Source organism: Corvus moneduloides, chromosome 6, assembly GCF_009650955.1.
Source record: "Corvus moneduloides isolate bCorMon1 chromosome 6, bCorMon1.pri, whole genome shotgun sequence".
NCBI classification, from domain to species: Eukaryota; Metazoa; Chordata; class Aves; order Passeriformes; family Corvidae; genus Corvus; species Corvus moneduloides.
In genome coordinates this window covers 43,772,181-43,789,039 of record NC_045481.1, presented here as the reverse complement: position 1 = coordinate 43,789,039, position 16,859 = coordinate 43,772,181, and the positions used below count along the sequence as shown (strand labels likewise).

Here is a 16,859-nt window from a genome sequence, read left to right as displayed (position 1 = left end):
AAAGATTAAAGTGCACTATCACTCCAACATTATCTATTGTTCAGGCAGAAAAATATTTATAGTGTAAGTGGGTTTCACTTTTTTTTCCCCATATGGTTTTCTTCATTACACATTTCTTTCCCCTTCCTTTTTCACACTGCTAGTTTTTTCCTGGGAAGTTTTATTTTGTTGTTGTCCAATGCATGATATATGTACTAATTTATTTCTGTTGAACAAATCTAAAATTTGAATGGACATCCCGACAAGTTCACATTTCCCTCCAAAGCCCTTATTTCTGCTAGAGAATCTTCATAAAACAGTCACCTTCCACTTGGTGCTAGCATTTGGAAATGTTGCAGTTTTTTTTTATTGTGGGAACCTATTTATCCAGCTTGCTAATTCCTGTTGTCATTGCCCAGATGAAAAATATCTCCCAGCCTGAGAATGTCACAGAGCAATGTTTCCTCCTTTTTATTCCCTACAGCCGTACCCCATCTTTGCGTAGCTTCTTGTTGAAGGGAGGATGCAGAGGTGTGCTGCTCTCCTGGCCTGGGGTTCCACAGTTGCCTGTCTGTGTGCCAGGGCTGAGCCAGGCTGCAGTGTGGTTACAGGAGGCAGGTTTATGATCCAGAGCAGGAGCACCAGGGCAGGATGCACTATGGCAGCTCATCAGGGGGCCGTAGTGCTGTCCAGGCAGTGGGGTAACAGCAGTGTCCACTGGGAGTGAAAAGAGATGTGCCTTGCTCCTAGGCTGATGGAAGGGTCAAAAGTGCAACTTTGACCTGGTTCCCCATTAAAAACAAAAACTGTGATGAACAGTGAGGGAATTATCTCTGACTGCTGTGGGCTGCCCTGATACTGAGTCCTTTCAGAGAGGCAGTGGCCTTACTCTCTATCAGTATGATCTCTGTACCTTTTAGGACCCAGTAATAATGTGTTATGTGGTGGTTGCCTTTCTCTGTGTCTTGGGGTGACTCTCAAAAGTTTTCAGAATAAGTGATTCACCTAGTGCTGTTGGAAGAACAAAAAGATAGGTGTTGTTTTTGCACCATGGTTTTGGGGAAGTGGGAACAAAAGCTGATCAGGTATTTGGATGTCCTGAACTGCAAACAGACATATTGATACCTTGATCTCTCATCCATGAGAATCAAGTTTATGTAGAAAGACCAGGTCCTGCCAGTTCTTCTGCAGCTTGACACTGCATACTGAGATGATCCAGCAGCTCAATGCAAAAAGAATGGCCTCATGGAAAAACAGTAGGTAGGAATAGAGAAGTAGATGTTAGGGAATTGAACTTGGCTTACTGTGCAGTTAGGCCAGCAATGAGCAAGGGCAAAAAGAAGAAAGAGTGGGACATTTTCATAGCATTTGACTCTTTGATCACCTCCATCGTGGAGTTGAGATATAGCTTATGTGGCTGCACTGTTATAGTAAGAGCCATTTTATTTTCTTGACTCCCTCCCTGTGACTCTTCCCATTTCTGGGAGATGTTTCAACTGCTGTGTCTGTCGCATTTTCATGTCTAGCTGAGCAAGATGAGGTTAAGGAATGTCTAGCACTCACACTGAGCCAGTGCTGGAAGAAGGTGCTACAACATGACTAAACTTAAGATAAATGCATGCAAAGTGGGTAGCATCTGACAAAAATGTACTCTTACACATTCATTATAAATAAATAAAAGGCAAATGCATGTCTCTCTTTTCTCTTGGCAGAACCAGCTCCTTGCGAAAGGCTTGCTGTTTATGGAGGAGAAGGTCAAGCTGTGTGAAGGTAAGTATAGCAGGAAACCTGTTTTGGAAGGGAGCTGTGCTTTGATGTTTGGTCAGATGAGATGATTTGCATGTCTGGAAAGCATACAGCCCTTTCTGGTGCTGTCCTAGGGTGTCACACAACCGCTCAGGAGCCCTTGTGAGGCTGAAGAGAGGGTGGGCTGTTTGAATAGCCACAGAGCCACGATGCTCCCAGCAGCCATAACTGCATCACAAAAGCAGGAACGTGGGTCTTGTGTGGCAGCTGGACCTGGGCTCAAAGCAGTTCTGGTCTGGACATGGATCCCGTTGCAAAACTGCTTGGAACTGCCTTCTGGCTTTTATTTCTCAATGTGATTGGCAGCTTGATGTAAGCACAATTTTAGTTTCTCTGTCATGCTTTTGAGAGCTGAACTATCAAGCTTTGTGTAAACTTAAAGAAAAAACCAGTCCTTTGGGTGAGAATGAAATCCTTCTGGAAAGAAGTTGATCACAGATGGATTTTTGTTCAAACTACTGCTGCAGAGCCTGTGGACCAAGGCAAGTGTGGTGTGGCCACTCAGTGTCGGACATGTGGGGAGTTGGTCACATTTAGTAACTGCTCAAGCAAAGCCAGCACGTCTTTATTCAAAACCAAGCTGCGGTTTGGTTTGACCCAGTTTTGTAGCCTGCAGGGAAGATCTCTTGCTAATCACCAGTGTGTTGTATGTGGGTCATTAAATACCAATAGATGCTTATAATCTCACGTCGTTGCTGGTCCTGGATTCCTCTGCACCATTCTGTACCAAGTGACTTCACCCAGCTGGCAGGCTGTAGGATTTGGGCCCCAGAGGAGATAGGGGTTGCCAGCCTCCTGCTTGGTGTGTGCTTCTTCAGCATTGGCCCTGGGAGAGAGGAAAAAGGGCAGACTCCTGCCTTTTCCAAAATGTGGGTACCTGCCCTACCACAGCCAGCTCTTCAGAATGAATGCTGCACAGCTTACCTGAGGCTTTGGTTTCTGTATTCATAGAAAACTCTTCCGATATCTGCTTTGGCATTAGGAAAATTGAGTTTGAGTCTGTAATAAGCTGAGAGCTGCCCAGGAGTATTTTGCAGATGCTCAGGTAGTTTGGGTCAGATGAAGTTTCCCAGGCAGGTAGCAAAACACCTTCTCTGCCTCATTTTTCTGTCCCTAGTTTGAAGTGACACTGGAGCCACTTTGCCTGTGCAGGCTGGCATCACTGCAGGAGATTACTCACGGGCACCTTTCTTTTATAATGTGTGGGTTTGTTGCAGGTCTTGTGGTCACAGCAATGAGGATTTCTTGTACACACTTCTTGGTGAGCTCTGTCTTCCTGGAAAACTTACACTGCCCCAGCACTCAGACAGAGTGTCTGTAGGGCTGCAGGGCATGGCAATGTTTTATGTGTGTCTATTTTTCAATCGCAGCCTGTTACTTTAACATGATTTTTCTTTATACGGTCTGTCAGAATCTCTTTCAGTGCCAGCAGGATTTACAATTTCTTGAAGAAACAAACCATTCTTGCTTCCCCTTCAGAAGGAGAAGTGATCTCTGACGTTTCATTCTGTCTCCACACAGCAAAGCATTGCAGTCCTGGGTAGGAGGCAGAGGAGGGAAAAATTTAAACATTCAATGAATCTGTTTCCTGTTGTCTTTTTCGCTTACTCTTGGCTGTTGCTGATAAAGGGTAGCTGTTGTGGGGGTGTTGGGTAATTTCTTGTCTGCCTGCAGTTCCAGTTTTGAAGCCAGAGTCATACCTGACACAGTGAAGCATCTCTTTGAACCTTTCTGTGGTTGTTAGTGGGCTGGCTCTCTGCTCTAAGGGAAATGTCTGCAGGATGTAGTCCTGCTGGCTCTCTGCTCTCTGGCTGTATCCTAAGCAACACAGCCCATGGGCAAGCACAGTGAAAGTGTGTGTGGAAGTCTGCAGATGAGGAAAGCACTTCAGTACAGAGAGATAAGTCTCCTTTGAGTTGCAATTTTACATGTATTCCAGTTCCTCATGTAGGGCCTTTAGTGACCTTGAGCCTTCAAACCTGTCTTGAGTGGCCATCTTCCATTACTGCTGCTTGAGTCTTCACTGCTTGTGAGCTCCAGCTGAGGCTTGTGGGAGGTATCCCGGAAACTTCTTTTGTCAGAAACTTGTGGTTTTAAACCTGAGTCTGTATTTGCCCCTGAGATTTCCAGGGATGTATCTAAAACTTGAAATAAACATTGCAAACCTGTAGCTAAAAAATAGAGGTTTTGGGCCCAAATGCTGAGGAGTACACAGCTCTGTAAGTCAAACCTATGAGCATAAAATTTGATCACAGTTGTATTTCTGTTATGGTAATCCCAAGATGCATAACATAGTCTACCTTCATTTTAAGTACCCAGTTACATGTGGCGATATTTTTTCAAACTGGAGTCATATAAGGGGTAGTCCCAAGTGGATTTCGTTTGGGAAGCTTCACAAGGGCCACATTTGTCATTAGTGCCTTTGTCAGGATTCCTGATAGGTACCTGACTGCTGCTTGGTACTGAGTGGATGCTGGAGGGGGCTCAGCTCTTATAAATGCTCTCCCTGGCTCAGTTGCAGGATGATGTTGGATGATCAGCAGATGTTGGCTGTGACCTGCTGGTCTTCAGATTCAGCTTTTCATGTGTGGCCTCCCCCCTGCTAGTCAAGCATGTTAACTGTGAGCTGTGCAATTGCACAATCCTGTGCTGTGGAGTTAAAGCCTCTGGTTGAAGAGGGGCTTCACTCTTTTGTTGGAATTGGTCTCGTGTTTTGCACAGAACTGTCTTCTTTGCACTAAGTGACAGAGCAATTTATGGTCACAGCTTTGTGTCTCTGTCACTAAAGGGGAAGCTTAGCTGGATAATGTCCAGTTTTGGGCAGAAACTGGAAAAGTGAAGTCTCTTATTTGGGGAATTAGAGAGTACTTGGAAAATCCAACTTGCTTTTAATGTCCCTGTTGCTAAAGCTCTTGCTCCCAATCTGTTTTCGTAGGTGAGGATCGCATTGATGTCCTGTCTGAAATCTGGGATCACTATTTTACAGAGACTCTTCCTACTCTCCAGGCAATATTCTACCCAGTCCAGGTAATCTTAATTACAGTTCAGTCAGGTGAAGCAATGTAACTGCAATACCTGCTAATGGCAAGTGGAAGCTTCTTTGCCAGCAGCACTGTTTGGCCAGTGGTTAAATACATGTCAAAGCCTGTAAACTAAATCTGGGAGGAAGTAGAGTTTATCCAAGTATTAACTGTAAGAAGGACTGCTAAAATCTACTGGACAAGCACAGTGTTTTGGACTGAATTTATTCCTAATGGTCTACTCTCTGAGCTTAGCTAAGCTTGCACACTGAAACTGTTGGACTATGCCTTGTCTAGACTGAAGCTCTGGGCTATTGGTATTTATAGTTCTTTCTTTTTTAAGTAGCTGGGACTGTTGGTGCAGATGACAACTTGTCTTAGAGGTATAAATCTGAAGACTAGAGCAGGAGAAAATGTGTCTAACTCACCCTAATGACGTTTGAAGGGCTTATATCCCATTTGTGCCTTTGGGAAATCCTCAGTTGGGTTTTTTTAAGCTTTAATAAGGGGCATATAAGTCTATGGGATAGAGGATGAATGAAGACTTTATGTAAGACCTTTTTTACACTGGGTATTTTGAAAGCTGAGTATCCCATCAGAAGTGTTGAGCTGTATCATTTTTTAATGTAGTTTTAGTCAGGGTTTCCATATGAGCAGTCTAATTACCTCCCTAGCCTATTTTGAGCTTTTTTGCCATCAGAGGAAAAGAAAAATATACCTCATGTGGAGAATGATGTTCTTGGAAATGCTAGCCTTCTCCCCTTGACTTTTGCCTCTTCTGGAAGACATTATTTCCAGAGCCGTTTAAAATTATCTTTCTCTTGTATTGTTTGAAAGGCAGCAGGTAAAGCTCAAAGCTTGCCCTTTTCCTCTAATCCTATTAAAGCTGACATTTCCTAAAAGAGAAAGGACTTCTGCAAAGACAGACACTAACCTTTCTACTGTGTTTATTTTTGTTCTTTCCTTGCTGCAGATGCTTGAAGGTAGGTCTCTGACAGGTAAAACTGTGCAACTCTAATACCCTCCCTTTCTCTCCTTTTGCAAGTAACTCTCAGTGAGGGAGTGACCTATTTAAGCAGGGTTTTGTCTGCACTGCAGATACCTGTGTACTGTGGAAATAGTTGAGCTGACTGTGTGTCATACCCACTGATGCTAATAATTCTGCCACTTGGCAGAAAAATCGACTCCCCTGCTATTAAATGTCTCTGATGAGAAGTGGGACAGAAGTTACAGCACTGTGGGTACAGCTTTTGGAAGTAACTTGGTTATAGTGGTGAAAGTGTGACTATGGGATGTTGAGATTCTTTGAAAGCATAACTTTTTTGCTGTATTTGTCTTGTCATGGTATCTGAGTCACTCAAAATACATCATCAAAGCTGTAAAGTATGGGAAGTATTGCCACTTTCTGGATGAGGAACTGAAACATAGACAAGATATTTAAAGCTTTGTAGGCACCTAAGTACTACGCAAATGTATGGATTAAACTGCCTAAATACATCCAAGAATTTGACTCAGAGTAAACTGCTCTAGGCTCCCACAGAAAGAGTTGCTGGTGCAGCAAGAAATAGAAATTGCTCTTATGCCAGGCCACTGTCCTAATAACAAGATTAGGCTTTTCCTAGAAATAGGGAACTGCATGTAACCATTTATGCAGTTTGTCATAACATGTGAGGAGAGCTCATGCAGTGAGTGTTTTCCATCAAGCTGCCATTCTTTGTACGCTGCTCTGGTATATAGGAAAGTCAGTTTGTTCTTGTTTCCCCATCTTTTCCTGCAAATATGAGCAGGATTATTTAGTTGTGCTCTTCTGCGATCCCAGCAGCTGCCCATTCAGAATGAAACTGATTCAGCCACATGTGTGAGCGTATGTTACCAAAGGAGTAACTCACACTTAACCTCCTATCTCGGCTAAGTTTAACCCCAAGGCTCATAGCTGTTGCAGAAATATGACCTTTAAGCAGCCAAGTTGGTTAAATTGCTGTACAGAGGGAAGCTGTGTAAACAGGTCACTGGCTTTCGTATAGTTGCAGCTGTTGCTGTGACTACTGGTGTGGAAAAAAGAATAGCAAATCTTGTTTTGCTTGGCACAGAAACATGTTTGCATTTTGAAACGGGGTATGAAGTTAATGGGACTAAACTGCGTGATATAAATAAAAAGTTTGCAGCTGCTGAAATACAGTTCCAAGATAGGTACCAGTCTTTCCTACACCTTTTTTTCTTACACAGTGATATTTTAAAACAGCAAACTGCTTTTATTATGGCCAAGCAGCCCTTCAGAGTATTGGTTTTAATTCATATTTACATATTGGTAATGCTGTTAATTATGACATGCAACCTGTTATGAATTGATGATTAACTGCTGTTAATTCCTTCGAGCTAAATATTTGCTATGTTGAGTGTATTATGGAGATCATAAAATGATTCCCAAGCAGACCATGGGGCAGAGATTAACATACTGAGAAGAACAAGGCAAACTTTTCAGGCTGGAAAGTGCTGAGCAGGGCTGGGAAGAAAATTTCTGCTATTGAGTTGCAGGGGGGCAAGAGAAAGTCGTGCAGACATTAAACACAGCAGGAGGGAAAGGTGGTAACACCAGCATGCCAAATGGAGTTAGACTGTGTTTAAATATGCTGAGAAATATCGTCTGTTAAGCCTGCTCACTTGTGTTGTTGATGTAAAATACTATCTGGGAGGACATGGAATGCCTTGCAGAGGATATTAAAGCTGGTGCTTTTTAAAGTGATGTTTGGTTCAATCAGTCTTGCTAGCTTTGCTCCAGCCTGAATCCTAAAATCTGTAATGAACTAACTTGTAGATTTTTGTCATATCAACAAAGTCTAAAGTGCAGATGTTGAGCAAAAAGAGGGTACAATATAGAACAGAGGTAGGTTTAGTTAAGAAATATTCTGTAATAACTTCGTTCCCTACCAAACCTGCTTTGGTTTCTCAGCTCCAAGTGCCAGAAGCACAAGCTACTTTTGTGAACAAACTGGATGGCAAGTGGGTTTTATGAATACATACACAGTCATTTAGTGAACTACAGGCGCATTTCTGGCTTCACTCCAAACCGTGTGGTGCCACAGATGAGGCGATGCCATTTCAGAATTTGTGTGAGACTAAGAGGGAGGAAATTGAAGAGTATCATGAATCCTCAAAATGAATGACCAGGGGGTGTTTTGCCACCTCAGCAATGGGCAGAATAGACCCTCCTGTCTGTGTGCCCATGTGTTGGTGTGTTGCTCACACATCCCTTTATGTACACTTGGATTTTGCCTTCTTTGTTTCTTTAGGGTCAGGAGTTGACTATCCGTCAGATTGCTCTCCTTGGCTTCAGAGACTTGGTCTTGCTAAAAGTAAAGTTGGAAGAAATCCTTCCCCTGGTCCAGACAAAGCTTCCAGCTTCCATTGTCCAGATGCTGTTAATTCTGCAGGTGGGGAGCCTCTGCTCTTCTTCCTCTGACTCCAGTTGGGTATCTTGACCTCAATGAACTCCTACAAACACTGGAGGGAAAGTGGGGAGGGTAGAGGATGTGATGTGTGCTTATTTGGCAGTGGTCAGTGTTAAAATGGGAGCTGAATGTGGATGCCCTGAGCTTTCCTGGGAACAGGTAAAAGACGTTGCCTTGAAAGAGCTGAGTTTTTGTATTTTTTTGGTACTTCTCCTCCCCATCTAGGAACAGTCTCAGGACTCTTTTTTTTCCCACAAATTTTCATCTTCTAACTTGTCTGAATGCCTCTTTGTGCCCTAGTTTCCCTGATTTCTCAGCTTTGCAAGGACAGGGCAAGCCTCTATCACAGCAGATAATGGAATTTGAATGAACTGTGGCTTCTGGCTGCTTGACACCAACTCCTTGGCTGGCTGGGATGCTGAGTAGTGCCCATTAGAGGAGGAATACCTTTTGGGAGCAGGCAAAATGAGAGGCCATCTTTCAAAGGCCTCTCCCAAGAGATCCAGAGCATCTGTGGTAACTACCCTCTTTATCCAGATCTCAACAGAATACTTTCCAAGCATGCCAAATACAGCTGGTTTTGGGGTTTTTTTAGTATTGCCCAGCCTGACAGTCCTGAAAAATGCCATATTACATGTTCGGGTTGATAGAATCATAGAATGGTTTGGGTTGGAAGGGATCCTAAAGATCATCTAGTTCCAACCTCCCTGCCATGGGCAGGGACACCTTCCACTAGACCAGGTTTCTCAAGAGTCCCATCCAGCCTTCCTCTGAACCACATGTAGGACCTTTCATTTGACCTTATTGATTATCATGAGGTTTGCACAGGCCCAGCTCTCAAGCCTGCCTGAGTCCCTCTGGGTGGCATCCTTTCCCTCCACACAGCCTGGTGGCTTTTATTTCTTCTCCAATATAATGAGTGTCTGAGAATGAAACTTTCTGAAGCACAACCAGAATTGCAAAGTGGCTAAGCTGGAAGTTCTGTATGAGTTCTGGTGTTCCAGTGACCCAGATTGGAACAGCAGGTGATACTCAATTTCCCTGAAATATTTTTTTAATACGAGAATCTTGCGAGCAAAGAGGATCTCAAAGTAATACATTTGAGGAAAAAAGCTTGTTGAGGCTTTGCAGGAAGTTAAGTCTGAACAGTTTCTAAATTACTGTTAAATTGGTTGGTGTTATCTGCCATCTTCACAGCTGTAAGCTGAACCACAGAGGGTGCTTTGCCTGCAGTCCTGCCTAGGAAAAGAGCAGTGCTTTGCCCAAGGTGCGTTAAGGCTTTTCTACAAAGAGATGTGTTCTGCTAGAACTGCCCCAGTATAAATTACACTGCTGTAGTACACTGTGCACATCCTCAGCTGGGCACACCTTGTACCTTCTCATCACTTGCTTAGAAAAAAGAACTGTCTGCTCAATGTCCATAGGGTGTGACTGTGACTTGAACAAGGAGCTTGACCTGAAAGGCACCCAAACCTCCATCAGCTCCAAAAGCTTTACTGATACAGTTGGGATATTCCAGTGTAGAGAGAATTGACAGACCCCAGGCTTTACTCAAGAACCTTTTAAGGGTAATGTTGACTTCTTGTGTTTGATTTTCAGAGTGTCCATGAGCCTACTGGCCCCACTGAGGGCTACCTACAGCTGGAAGAACTGGTCAAGCAGGTGGTATCACCATTCTTAGGTTTGTGTGAGGATCACAGCTCCTCTGGTAGCACCTGCTTGCTTGGTAAGACATGCACATTGTACTGAAGCTATTATTGGGGTACACAGGTTGGGTAATGGGAAGCATTTGTGCTAGAAAAGGAAACAGTGCATGACTCTGTGAGAGACAGAAAACAAAGGCTAAAACACCCCTGAGAAGGTCCTGATTAATGTTTCTGAATGTCTGTTTTTGTGACAGGCTTTTTCTTTTCCATGACCTAGTGAACTATGAGTGCCCCATCACCGCACACACACACCACCCCCCCCCAGAATCTCCCCTCTCTCTGGAGATGGACTGGATTTTAAAACCCCTGGGTCCGTGCCTGGTGTGCTGCTTTCACCACAGTGAGACACTGTACCTGGTCCTTTGCTGCCTGTTCTCTGTCCCTGCTTGCTAGCCTGCTTGCAGCTGCTGCACAAGCCAGCCTTTGCAAAAGCACAACTGTTGCATATTAATTCTGAGGGATGACAGGGATTTTGCGTGAAGTCTTCCTTCCATCTGAGGATTCTATTAAAAAACCCTCAAAATTCTGTGTTTAAAGTATGGATAAACATGTCTAGGTGAGAGAACGGGCACCTCACTCTAGGAAGAGCATGCTTACTCTGGGAAACTTCCTTATGCATGACCCAGGAGCTCTGCTTACACATGTGGCCAGATAGAAGAGATTGGCTAGCTAATGGGCATAGGGTTACTGATTTGGTAGTCAAGGAGATTTAAATAGAACAAGTGAAGAAAGCTCTAGTCTCCCTCTGTTTTTATAAGCTTTACCCTTTGCTTTGATGCAAAATTGTAGCAAGCTGGAGACCCACTTTTCTTGTACTACACTTCAGCAGCATATGGGAAAAGATGGTCTTGTGGTAGAAGAACATACTGACAAACTCTGACAGTCTCTGCCTGTAATAAACTCATGGCATTGCTTTAGGAAAACTGTGGCTCAGGATTTTTGTTCTTGTGGTTGCTGGGCAATCAGGTATCTTCTGTGCAAGTGAACGTGGTTGCACAGCTCAGCGTGGATTTGCACATCTAATCCTGAGGCTCAGTCTAGACCAAAATCCCCTATAAAAGTTGGACTTTGACAAATCTGATAGCTTTGCTGTTTATGGACATCTGCATGCTGCTGGGATACTTTGAAAGGTAGCTGCCTGACCTGGACTGAAGTTTCTAGTCATGCTGGATTTCTGCCAGCTGAATGAGGCATTTGTGCCATTAAAAAAAAAAGAAAACTACACAAACTGGCCTTGTAAAGTTTATATGCCTTAAAATAATTGAATTTACTTTGATTTTAGCCGTCATTTATTTGTGTATATTTCCAAGGTGGCCTTTTGCCCCTGCTCTACCCTGTGCTGAGCATGAGGGAAGGAGGAACTTGTATTTGCAGTACAAGACATGGACTGCAAAAGAAGCACTTCCCTGCAAATAATCATGGCATTTTCAAAGGGCTGCTGTGGAGGTGGCTTCTTTTCCTTCTTTTCGCTTGAAATCAGACTTTCTCTTCCTCTCTCCCTCTTTCATTCACCTTTTTGCTTTCTCAGAACTAGTTTCTTCTCTCACTGGGTAGCCTGTAGTGATGATGAAGCTCAGTAGGTTCCCCGTAGTAGCTTTTGGGAAGTGCACTGCTGGGCTTTGGGTGTGCTTGCATTCTGCACAGCTGCTGTGGAGGCCAAACTGCCCTCTGGACTGGAGCCTTCAGGGTAATTGAGTGTTGAGAAATGTGACTGAAGGTGTCTGATCCCAGCTGTTAGTACACATAAGGCTTCAGCCTGCAAGGCTGCTCTATCTTAAGTTGATTTAAAGTGAGAGGGGTGTGAAAGGGGACAGGACTGCTCACAGAGGGGAATTGCAGATGGCAGCATTCCCACCTGCTCTTCTGTTAGCACCCTTCTTGCTTTGCCTGTGTAAATTAGCCATAACCTGTGTGGTAAGGATGGAGTATGCCAAAGGAATCCAGCTGGCTAAGAAACAGGATTTATACTGGGGGCAGGAGAGAAGATAAAACATCCACACATCACTGCTGATCTGAGGTTGCTTGCAAAAACGTCCCAGAAAAACTCTTCCCAGTTTATATTCTTGGTCATAAGGCACCAAAATAGAAATAAAATGTCTAGTTAAACTATGCATGACAACTCCCTTAAGAGACTGTCTTTTGTAGCCAAAAAAGTAAAGGGGGAAAAGTAGAGCAATAAATGCATGTTGAGAGTTTAGCCTAATTTCACCTAATTTATTTTCTGAAGAGTCAGATCCCAATGCCCTTTAACTTTACAGTTTGCTGTGGCTTGAGCTGCAGGTGAAACCTGAAGAGTATATTTGCTGTTACCAGCCTCTGAAGTGATTTTTGCATACTCTTAAGCATGAAATGAACCATTTTGAATTGATGTATTACTGGCAGTAGCAGGGTGAAGTGTTGGCTGCTCACCTCCCTGCAACAATACAGAATTTTTCTGCTTTTCTTCGTACAAGCTTCCAAAACTCTGATAACCCTCAGTGATGAGTACTTTGCTTTGCATTTTGTTTCTCTCTCTCTTATGCTCTGCAGTCTTGGTTGGAAGCCTTTTATATGGTGTAAAGGCTTCTGACTTTATACAGAGCCTGCACTTCAGTGAAGTTTGTGAGAAACAAAGAGACACAGGAGGTGTCCAACATTGCAGGGGCTTCAAGCCAGCAGGGGAGCAGTAGCAGTGCCTGATCCAGCCTGCTGCAGGGGATTACAGTGAGCCACGGCACTAACTCCGACCCCTGCCTCTCTTCAAGCTTTCAGAATTGAAATGTGCTTCATGATACTGGGCTGGGGACTGTGCCTTGGGTCTGTGCTTCAGACCAGGCATTTTTCACCCCCCTTAATGTTTTTTCTGGGCAGACCGTACAGCTCACACCCATCCATTCTGTGTCACTGCCTTTCCCTCGTGCCCCTTTTCCCCTTTTGTTGTGGACTGTTCCTGTGCACTGTTAGGTGTTTTCTCTGTCCAGCCTCCAAAACAGACATTTTGCAGAGTGGATGAAATGTTCTTTTTGTGGCATGATCTTTAAAAAATACAGTGAGATAATGCCAACAGAATGGCCTTTTCCTAGGCAGATGGAAAGACAGCGCAATGTAAGCGTCAGGAATTCCACATTGACAACAGCTAATGGCACTTCCTGAGAGAAGTTTTTCAGAGAAAGGGATGGCAATTCAAATCCCCCCTGAATGTTTTTTTTGGAGACTTGTGTCACTTTAGTGGCACTCATTTTAGTGAACCTGCATGTGAGAGTACCTACTCAGTTTGCACCCCTTGATAAAAGAGGAGAACACCAGGATGCTAAAGAGAGTCCCTTGGCTGCTCTGGTGACTTTTTGGCTCACTTCTCTCACAGGCAGCAGCACCTAGAGCAGGATGGGAGGTCTCTCCTTGCTGTGGCAGAGGCAGATCTCCTTTCCCAACACCTAGCAGTATGAACTAGTGAGCTCCTGACTGTTTTCCAGTGGTAATGAGGTGTGACCCGCTGCAGCTGCACACTGAATTCTCTCAGTTCCCCGAGGCCAGCCCAGCAGTGTGGGCAATGCTTTGTTTGTGTGCTGTTGACCATTCCCACTTCCTTTTTCTCTTCCAGAGAGACGGTACTCCAGATCCCGTCCTAAGGCCTTGACCCCACTGACAGAGCAGGAGGGCGAGGCTTACCTGGAGAAATGTGGAAGCATCCGTCGCCACACTGTTGCCAACGCTCACTCGGACATCCAGCTCCTGGCCATGGCCTCCATGATGCACACGGGAATGGTCATCGAGGAATCGGACACTCCTGACAAATGCCTCCTGCTGCAGCCCAGCTGCTTCAGCCACAGGCAGTGCTCCAGCGAGCCCAGCATTGCCGACGGCCCCGAGGGAGTCGTGGCAGCAGCCAGCAGGCAGGACCCTGCCGAGCTGAACTGCACCTCTGTCAGCTAGAAGGAGTCTGCCTGAGCGCTGGAGAACTGTACGCACTAAGCTGGACAAAGTGCTGTCTCATCCCTGCTGGGAAAAAAAGAGAAAAATAGGAATTTTGCTCACGTCATTGAAATGGCCTCGAGGGTTCTTATGGCTGAGAAATGCTCTCTAGATATGTTTTTTAACCAGTCTGGGGTCATTGTTGATGGAGGTACCAGGCTGCTCCCAAATGACCACTGAGGACTGCAAAGGTTTTGCTGTTGAACAGCACAGTCTGCCTTCTGTAAGCTTTCTCCCTCTACTAGTATAAACCTTCTGGCATCAGATTTCCTTCCTTTTCTTTGGTATGATACAAATTGGGTTCTTTCTGCTTTTCTCCATCTTTTCCAGTTGTGCTTCTCCTTTTCCCTTTGTCCCTGCAGTGGAGACCTTTGTGCTCAATGCTCTCTTTGCTTCTGGTGCTAGTGTGGTGAATGCTGAGCACTTCATTTCTCTTTTAAAGTTGAACTCAGGGATGAAACCATTTGCATCCTGCAGAAAGATCTGCTGAGGTGAGAGAAAGAGATCCTTCACTTTTTTCTTCTCGTGGGCATGGATGAAAAGTCCAAATCAGACTTACTTTTTTCCCAGACCTGAAGAGAACAGAGTATATGTGGAGTCTGAGCTGAGTACTTCATATGTACTTTATTTGGTTCCAGTCATATCTTGGGGGCTCAGGTATAAATTGGGTGCAAAGGATGGCTGGGTGTATAAAGTGAGTGCAAATTAGAATATTGAGCATCTTGCCATTTGCCATCAATTTGCTCTCAAAATGCCAGTGGTGATAGGGGTATGATGAAAGAGAAAATCAAATGTGAAGGAGATGCTCCATTTGTGTGTGAGGTGTAAAGGTGCTTCTCAGCACTGGGCCATCGTGACTCTGGACCAGGAGGTGATGATCAGGATTTCATCCTGGGCCTGCCCTGGTACTTTTAGCACTTGCAGATTTCTTGAGAGGAGGAATAATCAGCAGGGTGTGGAAAGGAGTCCTGTCTCAGTGTATTCATGAAGTGCTCCTGACCTCCAGTGGTATGTGACTCAGTGCAGTATTGCTTTTTAGATAAAGTGAGGGCTCTTTGCAGTCTTTGGTTTTGTTTTTATTGTGAAGATTAGGAGTGGGTCCAGTCTGCAGGTGTGTGTCAGGCACTGCAGCCTGCAGTGTCTGCTTTGTAGCATCACTCGGTACTCCAATGCTGCTCCTGTGGGAACAGATCCAATCTGTTTGAGCTGTCCCCTGGAATACTCTGCTGATGTCTTGCTAAGCAGATTTGCAAGTGTAATTATAAGCTTAGAGGTGAACTGTAATGCTGCCTTAGATGTCAAATCTCATTAAAAATATGGACAACTACCACTTGAATCTACTCCTAGTGGTACTGACTGTAAATAAATATGTCTTGACAAGGAAACAGAAGGTTAGGATGAGCCTTTGGGATTTTTATTTTTCTGCATGCTATGACATTAACTGTAGAATTTGCCCTGCTTCTGTTGGGCATTAAACATCTTCTGCTACACTGGTGGTACTGAAAGTACAGCTCTGGCCTGCCAGGATTTGGCCTTAGTAGCACGTGCAGGAAAAGGAAAGCAGATTATTATTTGGCAACAAAGCATCAGAAAAACCAGCTATGAGCACAAGCCACGCTGCCTTGATAAATGAGGGTGTTGCTTTGTCTACTGTGGTTTGCAAATGTTGAAAGAGACACTTGGAAGAGCCTTGTTTTCCATGCCATCACCTGAGCTCGTGGCCTTTTGGGAAAGGCCCAGTGTTTGGATCACAAGCTGTGCTTTCCATGTCAGGAAAAGAGGTTCAGTTGTGCTGGCTGCCTCCTCTTCCTCAGAGCATCCACAGTCCAGAAGAGGCCAGGAAATTGTGCCTTTAAGCAGCGTTCCTTTCAGATGGATTGTAGGATAAATTGCTCTCCTGTTCACAAATTGGACTGGCCAGGCCAACTTACTGTCGTCTGCCCCAGGGCAGCCATGGATTGTGGTGGAGCTGCAGAATCTCTGTGGTGGCAGCCAAGCCATCCTGGTCTTACCCTGGCACAGTCTCTCCAGTGTGGGGCAGATGATGGTGTCCTGCTCAGTTAATTTCTTTGGCCCCTTGCCATGATTTAAAGCCTTCTCTTACTCACACTGAGGTGTGTGGGGAGGGGGTCACCCTGCAGCATTTCAGTTCACTCCTATGAATGCTTTTCTTCTTTCTGTTCCCCCTGTAACCTATTTGCCTTCTGTAAATACCCAAACCATTTCGATTAGAGAGCAGCACCCTCTTTTATGGTGAAAACTAGAATGATTTATTTATTTCCTGACATATTCTTGGATCATCTCTAGGGCTAATAGGAGTTAGTCCTGGTTTTAACTTGAATTTCTTTTGTTTTACACATATGTATGATTTTAATTATTTTGGTTTTGTATCTGTTACTTTGCAAAAATTTGCACCAAGCCCTCTGAATCGTGCACTTCCTCCATTGTTTTGTTTTTAAGGAGAATTAAAGCTGGTGGCCTTACTTTGTAAAGTGAAGTAAACACAACTTGTTCTGTAAACCACACTGAGTGTATGGTCGTGACCACCACATTTACAGCCACTGAGGTTGCACAAGCCTCTGCAAGTGCATTTCTTTTACAGGCTGGGTGAACCTGAAGGTGGCTGGAAAGCTGTGCCATGGTGGCAGCGTGGGGCTGGCCTGGAAGGGCCCTGGGAGCAGCTCTGAGGGGCAGTGCTTGAGTGGCTGCTCTCTGCTGAGGAAGCTTCCAGTCCCCTGCAAGCAGAGACTGTCCCTGTGCCAGAGCTGCAGCATGAGAAACACTTGCATTTTGGATACAGGGGTCTGGTTTGGGGTTGCATGGTGTTGCTCACCATGTCACACAGCTGTGACAGGGCCACAGGGTGGTTCTTTTCTACCCTCATGGTCACCAACTTGAGAAAACCTCCTGGAGGAGCTGTCAGAATGGGAAGAAGGAATTTCTCTCAC

The 16,859-nt window shown here is 44.6% G+C and overlaps 1 protein-coding gene across 4 annotated transcripts in view; it reads left to right on the top strand.

Annotated features, from left to right (window-relative positions):
* The window catches only part of PRR5L (proline rich 5 like), a 41,974-nt gene extending 25,540 nt beyond the window's left edge, over positions 1–16,434 (top strand). For 3 of the 4 annotated variants that reach the window (XM_032111440.1, XM_032111441.1, XM_032111442.1), the window contains exons 5-9: positions 1,692–1,749; positions 4,721–4,812; positions 8,096–8,236; positions 9,854–9,980; positions 13,541–16,434. In XM_032111440.1, the coding sequence (XP_031967331.1) occupies positions 1,692–1,749; positions 4,721–4,812; positions 8,096–8,236; positions 9,854–9,980; positions 13,541–13,872 (750 nt within the window). In that variant the 3' untranslated portion in view covers positions 13,873–16,434. The remainder of the gene's footprint in view (positions 1–1,691; positions 1,750–4,720; positions 4,813–8,095; positions 8,237–9,853; positions 9,981–13,540) is intronic. The other variant, XM_032111443.1, reaches the window with a different exon arrangement.
* Positions 16,435–16,859: the final 425 nt, after the last annotated feature.